Source organism: Nerophis ophidion, linkage group LG10 (assembly GCF_033978795.1).
Source record: "Nerophis ophidion isolate RoL-2023_Sa linkage group LG10, RoL_Noph_v1.0, whole genome shotgun sequence".
In the NCBI taxonomy this organism is placed as follows: Eukaryota; Metazoa; Chordata; class Actinopteri; order Syngnathiformes; family Syngnathidae; genus Nerophis; species Nerophis ophidion.
In genome coordinates this window covers 26,470,310-26,481,819 of record NC_084620.1, presented here as the reverse complement: position 1 = coordinate 26,481,819, position 11,510 = coordinate 26,470,310, and the positions used below count along the sequence as shown (strand labels likewise).

General features: G+C 39.9%; 1 protein-coding gene across 1 annotated transcript; it reads right to left on the bottom strand.

Moving 5' to 3' along the window:
• Window positions 1–3,521: 3,521 nt before the first annotated feature.
• On the bottom strand, window positions 3,522–9,455 carry LOC133560566 (microsomal glutathione S-transferase 1-like). The gene is made up of 4 exons (XM_061913213.1): window positions 9,297–9,455; window positions 9,083–9,222; window positions 8,915–9,009; window positions 3,522–3,925 (listed from the first exon to the last, which is right to left on the bottom strand). The coding sequence occupies exons 2-4, from the start codon at window positions 9,200–9,202 to the stop codon at window positions 3,679–3,681; spliced, it is 462 nt and encodes a 153-aa protein (XP_061769197.1). The 5' UTR covers window positions 9,203–9,222; window positions 9,297–9,455; the 3' UTR covers window positions 3,522–3,678.
• Between the last annotated feature and the right edge of the window lie 2,055 nt (window positions 9,456–11,510).

The following is an 11,510-nucleotide window of genomic DNA, read 5'->3' as shown; positions in this document are numbered from 1 at the left end:
CATTGGTACTTCAATTTTAAATGACCATAGTAACTGGTCTATCATCCATAAGCGCAGATTAGTTGAAGACACACGGTTATGAGAAAACATCACCGCACATCATAATGGCAGCTACACTTTACATCTTAAAGATCCCAAAAAATTATTTGGGAATGTCCGGCGGGCCAGATTGAAGATCTTAACGGGCCGCATTTATTATTTTGCCCAGGTCTGCTGTAGCGGCTAGGGTAAAAGAGCTTATACGGTCAAAATAAATGACATGATTAATCTCAGCGTGTTCATCAATAATGTGATTATTTTTTGTGATTAATCTTGTGATTGACAGCTCTACAAAAAAATATAACAAGACCACCACTGCCTAGCTTATGTTTTACCATTAATAGTTTAACAAAGGGGTGGCTGACGTACGGCCAGCGGGCCAGATCATGCCTATAAACAGGTTTTATCTGGCCCGCGGGATGAGTATGAAAATGAGCTGAAATTTTTGAAGAAAAAAAACTGCTATTCTTAATGTGGCCATGAGATGTCGCCATAGCATTTCTTTGTATCTTTGTACATGATGCTACATATGTAAAAAAAAAACACGAAAAAAACTACATGATGTTACTGCATCAGTTGAGGTAAATTAGCAAACTACATAAATAACATCTTGTAATTTTATTGTGATACTTTTTTATCTTGATTGATTGAAAATTAACACCAATGAGTTGACTGATGAACATTATCACATAATTTATTCAGAAAGTATAGATAATGACAAATAAAGATAGAATACTATTAACCGTAAGTGTAAAAAGAAAAAAACAACAACATTATGATTTGTACATCTTCAGAATGTGATTTTTCTATTTTTAAACAAAGAAAACAATCTGAAGTTGTCTTACTTGTAAGTTAACGTGCCGTGACTTTACCCACTGGGGAGTAGATTTTTCTCCATGTGGCCCCGGATCTAAAATGAGTTTGACACACTTAGTTCAACAGAACATGTATACATTTTGGATGACTACATCTTAATTTATATTTATTTGGAATTTTTTAAAACATGTCGGCCTGAGGAATTTGCTTGGCGCCCAGACTTGTCACTCACCTCTGTCTTGTCTACACGTACATGCTAGAAGCGAGTGCAGGCAGGTAAAAGCAGTCCAAGAAAAGCAGCAAACAATTTGCTGTCTTGCTGTTGATGTTACGATAGACTAAATATTCAATGAGACATAACGTTAGCCAGACTATAGAGAACTGTTGTGTTTAGAGTTCAATGACATAAATTGTGTTACAAATTGAGAACAGGAAGTGAACATATATTTTAGTAGGTGCTATGAAATGGAAAAGAGGTACAGGATTAAATAGGATTTGCTTCTTCCTACTCCTTTTCGGACATGTAAAGAGAAATGAAAATATGCGCTGAAATTGTATACATTTTTGATAGTAACTTCAACAAAGCAACTTTGCTATCATTAGCAAACAGCACACAAAGCTAAAGTGGTGCATGTGTTACGTTACATACATGTATGTATTGCTTTAAACACTTTGGAAAGTTATTATCTGCATAAAAGTCAGAATTAGCCTGTTTAAAAGCGGCTTGAGTGGCATATTAGCATTTTTGCGTGTTTGGCTTTCAATAGCCATTTTAAGGCTAAAGGCCTAATAGCATTATTTTTTTCACGCTTGTTTTTATATGAATTCATCGCAGAAATGTAGTATGAACAGTTGCATTGTAATATTTGACATCCTATTGAAGCGTTGGTGTTTTGAAATTGCTTTAAAATGACCTTTAATGGCAAAAAATAAGCTTTGGTAAATAAGTGAGCTTACCTGTCAGACTGCCATTTTGGGGAAATCATGTCCTGGGAGTCACATGACTGTCACATGACAGCCACTTCAAAGTACTTCCTATCAGTCACAAAGGGTTTTAAATGGGTTTGAATCAAGCCCAACATTGTAAGCGGATGATGATAGGCTGTAACAGTATAACAAGCTGGGATGGGGGTCAGACACCCCTCCATGGAGCATTTTTTAAAAAGGATTGAAAATGGAAAAAGATGGGGGAATTTTCTGTTTGTTTGTTTTAGTATGTTTTTTGTTTGAGGACAAACATGACACAAACCTTAGAAAGCCCACTGTTTAATATGTTTGTCTGTATGCTTCACGGATGAGAGTATTTGGTGAACATTGTTTTTGACCTAATCATTTTGGCGGTTCTTGAACTCACCGTAGTGTGGACTGTGACGCAACAGTTTGTTTACATGTAAAATCTTCCACTCCGTTTGTTTACATGTAAAATCTTCCACTCCTTCTTTGTCTCATTTTGTCCACCAAAAGTTTTATGCTGTGCGTGAATGCACAAAGTGCGCTTTGTTGATGTTATTGACTTGTTGGAGTGCTAATCATCCATATTTGGTCAGTGCATGACTGCGAGCTAATCAATGCTTACATGCTATTAGGCTAGCTCAATGTACATATGACATCATTATGCCTCATTTGTTGGTATATTTGAACTCATTTCTTTACTTTTATCCTCATTGTGTATAGTTTAGTTTTGCATGTCTCATGAAGTAAAGTGAAGTGAATTATGTTTATATAGCGCTTTTTCTCTAGTGACTCAAAGCGCTTTACATAGTGAAACTCAATACCTAAGTTACATTCAAACCAGTGTGGGTGGCACTGGAAGCAGGTGGGTAAAGTGTCTTGCCCAAGGACACAACGGCAGTGACTAGGATGGCGGAAGAGGGAATCGAACCTGCAACCCTCAAGTTGCTGGCACGGCCACTCTACCAACCGAGCTATACCGCCCCACAATATCTGTATATAATATTGGCTGCGTTTTTGATAGTTGTGTGCCATGTTAATCCAGACCACAGCAAACATTACCTAGCTTGCCAAAGATTGTAATAAATTTATTAAAAGAAGCCTGCTGTTCCCTTTACATGGACACACACATCTACACCTTTGGCCATTAAAAGCCAGTCATTTCCAGGAGTTATCTCACCTTCTGTGTTCCTCTGATTTACTAATGGTTTCTAATGTTGTAAAAATGTGTAGAATAAATTTTACATTCATACGTTGTGGGGCGGTACAGCTCGGTTGGTAGAGTGGCCGTGCCAGCAACTTGAGGGTTCCAGGTTCGATCCCCGCTTCCGCCATCCTAGTCACAGCCATTGTGTACTTGGGCAAGACACTTTACCCACCTGCACCCAGTACCACCCACACTGGTTTGAATGTAACTTAGATATTGGGTTTCACTATGTAAAAGCTCTTTGAGTCACTAGCAAATATAAATATAATTCACTTCACATTTCAGCATTTCTGTCAACAAAGTTTTGCTTCAGCCTGCGACACATACTTATCTTGATAGTAGGCTGTTGTAGCTAATATACACCCTTACGTCATGTGGTGCCTTCATTATAAGACTTATATACAACTTTTATTTTTTTGCAGCACCGGAGCAAGGGTATTGTATATGTTCTGTTTGTTTGTTTGTTTTTTTACCAAAATATTGCTTAAAGTATTAATTTCTCATAACAGGCGGTACAAAATGTATTGTATTTTTCATTTACGGTACAACTGCGTTTCATGAATAATTATTACAAATCATGTTCCAAACCTTTAACAACAAACAAAATTTAAACCTGAGAGTAAAGCTCTAAGCTGAGTGGTCTTGTTGGTCTGCTGCCGTCATCATCAGATAGCAAAAACATTACTGAGAACATTGTACGCCATGGAGAAGGTGACCAGAAGGCCCAGGAAGAAAGACAGACCCCTGCTGGGTTGTGGTAGGTGGCAGAGGTAGGAGATGGTGTGGAAGATGCGGGCGCCAGCGAATACGCGGAAGTGTAGCAGAGCGGACGAGAGTTCCGGTCCGCTCAAAGTGTAGAACAATCCAACCAGCACGAAGGGAACGACGTTCTCCAAATCATTCAGGTGACATCTGGTTCACAAAAGCATACCATTGATTCAGTTAAAGGATATTTGACATTTGAAAAATGTTGAAAAACTAAAGGTGTTCAAAGTGCTGTCCGACTATCTGCAGCTAAAAATACTGCAAATACTACAGGTACATATTACAGACAGCAAGATGGAAGAGGGGTTATTGCATCTGCCTCACAATACGAAGGTCCTGAGCAGTCTTGGGCTCAATCCCGGGCACGGGATCTTTCTGTGGGGAGTTTGCATGTTCTCCCTGTGAATGCGGGGTTTCCCTCCTGGTAATCCGGCTTACTCCCACCTCCAAAGACATGCACCTGGGGATAGGTTGATTGGCAACACTAAATTGGCCCTAGTGTGTGAATGTGAGTGTGAATGTTGTCTGTCAACGACGGAACGAGACGAAGCGCATTTAACCCGGAAGAGAGCGAGAGGCAGACGACGCGGGCGACTGAAAAGAAACCCGAAAAATACTCTTCTTATTAGATAATTAAGAAAGTCAACACTACTCAAAGTCATGTCCATCCTTGGTGGTCCCTGGAACCCGCACAACGGTGAGAGTCGTTCACATTTGGCGCCCAACCTGGCTGGACCACCAGAGGTGGGGGAGGACGATCCCCTGTGGGCTCTCGTAGGCGCACTGGCACAAAGAAGGCCCAAAAAAGAAGTTGAAGAAGAAGAAGAAGTTGAAGAAGAAGAAGAAGGAGAAGAAGTTCAAGAAAATGATACAGAGGTTGAAGAAGTGCAAAAAAATGATACAGAAGAAGAAGTTGAAGAAAAAGTTGAAGAAGTGCACGAAAATGATACAGAGATTGAAGAAGTGCAAGAAAATGATACAGAAGAAGAAGTTGAAAAGTGCAAGAAAATGATACAGAAGTTGAAGAAGTGCAAGAAAATCATACAGAAGTTGAAGAAGTTCACGAAAAAAATACAGAAGAAAAAGACAAAGACGAAGAAAAAGACAAAGACGAAATGGAAGAAGACAAAGACGAAATGGAAGAAGAGGAAGACGAAATGGAAGAAAATGAAGAAGAAGAAAAAGAAGAACAAGGGAGAAATGAAGAGAAGACCGGGGGCACAGGTGGCCGTGCCAGTCATTTCCCGCCCCTTCATGAAAAGGAGCGGGGAGTATGCTCAGACAAGATTTTTGATGTTCAAACTCATAAACCAAATTTTTTGGGGGCAAATAATTAACTTTGAATTTCATGGCTGCAACACGTGCCAAAGTAGTTGGAAAGGGAAAGTTCAACACTGTGTTACATCACCTTTTCTTTTAAAAACACTCAATAAACGTTTGGGAACTGAGGAAACAAATTGTTAACGCTTTGAAAGTGAAATTATTTCCCATTCTTCTTTAATGTAGAGCATCAGTCGTTCAACAGTCCGGGGTTTCCGCAGTTGTATTTTACGCTTCATAATGCGCCACACGTTTTCGATAAGGGAGACAGGTCTGGACTAACGGCGGGCCAGGAAAGTACCCACACTTTTTTACTACGAAACCACGCTGTTGTAACATGTGGCTTGGCATTGTCTTGCTGAAATAAGCAGGAGTATCCATGATAACGTTGCTTGGATGGCAATATATGCTGCTCCAAAACCTGTATGTACCTATTAGCATTAATAGTGCCTTCACAGATGTGTAGATTAGTCCTGCCTTTGGCACTAATACACCCCCATACCATCACAAATGCTGGCTTTTGAACTCTGCGCCTAGAACAATCCAGATGGTTCTTTTCCTCTTTGTTCCAGAGGACACGGCGTCCACAGTTTCCAAAACCAATTTGAAATGTGGACTTGTCAGACAACAGAACACTTTTCCACTTTGCATTAGTCCAGCTTAGATGATCTCGGGCCCAGAGTAGCCGGCGGTTGTTGCATAGTAGAGCTTTAACTTGCACTTACAGATGTAGCGACAAACTGTATTTAGTGACAGTGGTTTTCGGAAGTTTTCCTGAGCCCCTGTGGTGATATCCTTTTGAGATTGATACAGTGCCGTCTGAGGGATTTGCAAATCATTGTATTCCGTTTGTATTTACATCTAACACAATTTCCCAACTCATATGGAAACGGGGTTTGTTATATGTGGTGTGTCTTGCATCATGCATGTGTTCGGTAATCAAATTTAAGTGTTACGAAAGGCCAAGTATTCGCCATGCAAGTGACAGTGGAGCTCCAGTGCTACAAGACCAGGGAGCGTGCATTTCCACCGCCGTGCAAAAAACCTTCAAGACCTTGCATTCCAACCTCTATCACTTCTGTAAGCGTTAAAAACACAGCTTGGAGACACTCTTCCGTCGTTTGACAACACAAGTACGTAAAAACTTAGACTCAGACAAACTTTAATGATCCACAAGGGAAATTGTTCCACACAGGAGCTCAGTTACATTGATGGAAAGTGTAAGGATGGAAAGGACAATGCACGTATAAATAGACAAAATAAAGCGATATAAAATATAAAATATTTACGTAATATTTACATAATATATGTACAGTATATTACTTATACTGATATATTATATTATATTATATTATGTCTATATCATATATACATATATAACAATTACCATGTGCAATATAACAGCGTAAAATAGAGAGTAAAGGTGTTCAAAGTGTGGACATTTGAGGAATGCAGCTCTTTTTACTGGAGCCATGGCACATTGTAGAAATATGATAAACAAAAACATGGATATTGTGCAGCAAACAGAGTGCAAACTCTTTAAGTACGCTAGGGGCCTAGATCTCAACACCAAAAGCAGATACAAGCAGAAAAAAATCTAATTATACAATCAAATCTGTCCCAACACATTGTCAAAAAAAGATTTTCGAGTGATCCCAAGAATTTTCCGCCTGTCGCGTTCCCAGACATGTCGAACTATCTTGTGCCCCAGACATCATTCTATGTTTGTACATGACAAAACAGATGAAAACTTGGAAAAGCATGGAGGTCTACAACTTCTTTGTGTGTGGCTGGCTCAAGGAAATTGGTATCAAGACTCTACCAGATAAATGTGCATCGTTTTCACTCGCGTGAGGTTGCATGATTTAACTTTGTGTCTACAGCCTCTTTTGTTGCTGTGTTGCTGTTGTTCCTCGCGTCGTTTAAGAGTACGTGTGTTTTTCCCCTGTCTTTAACAAAATAAAACTGAAGGTGTCAAATTTGTGTATATGCTGAAAGCTTCATTTATGATCGCTGCCTTTGTTGAAAGCTTTACTCTTTTTAGATTGTGCTCACGTTGGACTTCTTTTATTTAGACTCGTGGAGTTTGGTGGTTCACGAAAAAATCACAGCAAAAATGTGTTTCAGGAACTCCTAAACAGGATAACATACAAATAATATTAAGATAATAGTTAAATGGGAAATAATAAACATTAAAAATATGTAAGCGAAATGATCACTACAAAATTATGCGTTCTTCAAGTCTGCTCCCTTGGTCTAGAGTCCGTGACATGTTTTCTTGTCGTCTTTCGTAAAATCTTGCACTAATTTTGATTACCTCTCGAGGAACTCTGTCATATGGTGTTGCCGACGAACCCCAAGATGCAGAGAAGGCAGGCTTGGTGCAGGAAAATATAATTTAATGTTCGGAATAAATGTAAAACACAAACCAGAAACTAGGAGCAGGCAAACTGGAAACAGGAACCAGAAAACCAAAACACTGGAAATAGCTAACGACTAACAGGATCCGGCTAACAGGAAAATACAAAGCAATAAGCTAGGAAACAGCAAACTGTAAATAGCTATAGGAACTAACAGGAACAGCTTACCGCACTGACATCGACAATGACAAGTCGTAATGACAATACTCCAGCACCTGACTGGAGGACAATGCCGGTTTGAATAGCAGCCGGCTAATTGACACCAGGTGTGGCCAGGTGCCAATCAGCCGCAGCTGAGGGGAAACAGCGCACAGTGAGAAAAGCAGGAAATACCAAAATAAAAGCGCTGAAAGGAAACAAAGACAAACAGAGAGTAAAAACTAAAACAAACTGTCAAAGACAGGCCTGACAAACTGCCACCCGGAACGCCATGACAACAGATTCTTGCTGGACCAACACTTTGACTCTCGCATATTTAATGAGCCGGACGTGACGTGAGATGAATTACAACTTATAAGGCATGTAAGGAAAAAAACTGAGATACTGATTCTAACAGCAAAAAAAAAAACTCAAATATTTGTCTTTAAATATATGTTTTAGTCTTTTTACTAGCCTATTTCGTTCGAAATTACATGATGGCGTCACCTCCTTATTGAGAGAATATCCATCCATCCATCCATTTTCTACTGCTTATTCCCTTCGGGTCGCAGGAGCCTATCTCAGCTACAATCGGGCGGAAGGGGGAGTACACCCTGGACAAGTCGCCACCTCATCACAGGGCCAACACAGATAATCAGACAACATTCACACTCACATTCACACACGAGGGCCAATTTAGTGTTGCCAATCAACCTATCCTCAGGTGCATGTCTTTGGAGGTTGGAGGAAGCCGGAGTACCCGGAGGGAACCCACGCAGACATGGGGAGAACATGCAAACTCCACACAGAAAGATCCTGAGCCCGGGGTTGAACTCAGGACTACTCAGGACCTTCGTATTGTGAGGCAGACGCACTAACCCCTCTTCCACCATGCTGCCCTCTTTACATATATGTTTTAGTCTTTTTACTAGCCTATGTCATTTGAAATTACATGATGTTGTCACCACCTTATTGAGAGAATATTAGGAATAATATTGTTTGTTTTGTATACTTGAAATAAATATAAAATTATACAAAGTGAAGTTATCGCTATGCAGCTGCTACTTTGATTTGAAGTATGTGCAAAAATATGTTGATATTAAAAATACAGATTGAAACTGTTTTTAATAAAGTTGTAGTGGGTGTATTTCATCGTGGTATTAAGTAAATATTGAGAATCATGGATATTGACAGATATCATAATTCTGCTGTCATGACAATCCTAGTCGAAAGTATCATTTCTATGTCGATGTCTCACCTTCGAACTCGCTCTACTTCTGGATCGGTTCTCAGCATCTTCTTCTTCTTTTCCTCTGTAGACCCACGGCCTACGTCTTCCTCATTGGCAAAGGCCTAAATGTGGACGAGATGTTTACTGTTTTGTTGTTGTTTTTTAAACAATCGTTGATAGACTCTCGTTACCCACCCCTCTGGTTATGCGGCAATATGCTGTAACAAACGACATCATCATCATCTTCAGGATAACAATGAGTGCGTAAGTGCTGAAAGCCCTGAACACCTCATCTTGCATCAGAGCAGCCGACATAACTTCAAGAGTTTCAATAGCTACGATATAAAAGACGGAAATCAGTGCAAAACCTGCAGCTGGATATTTACACTGAAAAAGTGGATCTGCTTACCTGCTGCGGCAGTGAAACTGGACTAGACTGGATAAGTTGCATAAACACAACCCAACCCACTTTATTACTAACTCTGGAGGCGGGGTCAAATTCCTGCTTGGAGCACTTCCTCTGATCCGGCCCTCCTATTGTGCACGGTCACTGTGTTTACACAGCAAAGACTTTCGGGAGCAATGATAATGCATAAAATGTTATGCATAGCGAAATAATGGGCTGATAAAGACTTGCACAGAGATAACAGCAAGAAAAAAATTAGATGGAAAATTAAAACTTGCTCAGGAATTACTTCAATGCCAAAAGAAAGAAGTTTAGAGAGTACATTGATCTGTAAATTTGGAATAAAACTAAATTAAGGTGTCCTATTTTTGTAATGGCCAACCTGGAGTTCTTGATGTGAAACATTTTCCCCATTTTTCCTTGCTCTGTCACCAATAAAAAGAAGTGTGTTTCTGCCTGGTGATGTAATACTGCATGCTTCTGCCTTCTTTTGGCAAAGGGTTGGGTTCAATCACCAGTTAGGGTTGCATTATGAAACAATAGTCAAAGCTAGTCAAAGGTCATCTCCATGACAACACTCTAGTGGTTTTTAAAGGCCTACTGAAATTAGATTAGATTTTCTTATTTAAAAAGTGATAGCAGGTCCACTCTATGTGTCATACTTGATCATTTCGCGATATTGCCATATTTTTGCTGAAAGGATTTAGTAGAGAACATCCACGATAAAGTTTGCAACTTTCGGTGCTAAGAGAAAAGCCCTGCCTCTACCGGAAGTCGCAGACGATGACGTCACATGTTTGATGGCTTCTCACATATTCACATTGTTTTTTAATGGGAGCCTCCAACAAAAAGTGCTATTCGGACCGAGAATATCACGCATACGGCGCACTTGCTGCGCGGAGTTGCCACTTCGTGGATGCACAACGACCAGTCAGGCAGGATTGCAGGTAGGAATAAATTTTAATATAATAAAACAAAAGAACACTGGTGCAAAAAGGGAAAAAACAAAGTGCGTGCCAACGCACGGAAAGCTTATGCTAAAACTTAGCAGGAAACAGAAATAACACTAAACGACATGCCGGACGCACGTGAAGCTAAGGCGGAACTTAGCACAAAATAATCTATGACACAGGATACAAAACGTGATGTGTTGCAAAAAGCAAAAAATGAGCCAAGGAAGAACTGAGGAATCAAGTGGGTTAAATACACAAATAATAATCAGAAACAGGTGTGTGACAGGAGCCCGTGAGGAGGAGCACATTACGTTGCCATGGTGATTAAAACAAACGAGGAAGTGCTCAAACGCAAGGAATCGGCCGAGTCCGGAACTAAACATGAACAAAGACATATAAACGACAAAACAATAAACGATCTGCGTAGCGGATCGTCACAGAGAAAACGCCAATTTCCCCATTAATTTCAGCGAGGATGAACGATTCGTGTTTGAGGATATTGATAGCGACGGACTAGAAAGAAGAAAAAAAACACGCTTGCATTGGGATGGATTCCGATGTTTTTAAACACATTTACAAAGTTAATTCTGGGAAAACCCTTATCTTTCTATTGTGTTGCTAGTGTTTTAGTAAGTTAAATAGTACCTGATAGTCAGAGGTCTTTCGCCACGAGTGTCTTGACGCGCAGTGTCTCAGGGGAGTCGACGGCAGCTATGGACGGCACAAGCTCAGCTTTTCTCCGGTAAGAAATGACTTTCTCACCGAAACCTGCTGGTTGACATTCGGTAGGATCCATGTTGGTTTGACCGCGCTCTGATCCATAGGAAAGTTTCAACTCCGTGAATTTTAAACAAGGAATCACCATATGTTTGTGTGGCTAAAGGTTAAAGTTTCCCAATTCCATATTTCTACTGTGACTTCTCCAATAGTAATTGAACAAATTGCAAAATATTTAGCAACACAGATGTACAAAATACTGTGTAATTATGCCGTTAAAGCAGACGACATTTAGCTGTGTGTGTGTGTGCAGCTCTCATACTTCCTAAAAACCCTTGACATCTTGCGTACACGTCATCATTACACGACGTTTCGAAGACGAAACTGCGGGGAAATTTAAAATTGTAATTCAGTAAACTATAAAGGACGTATTGGCATGTGTTGCAATGTTAATATTTCATCATTGATATATAAACTATCAGACTGCGTGGTGGATAGTAGTGGGTTTCAGTAGGCCTTTAAGAATCCGCTGCAAAAATATGAGTCT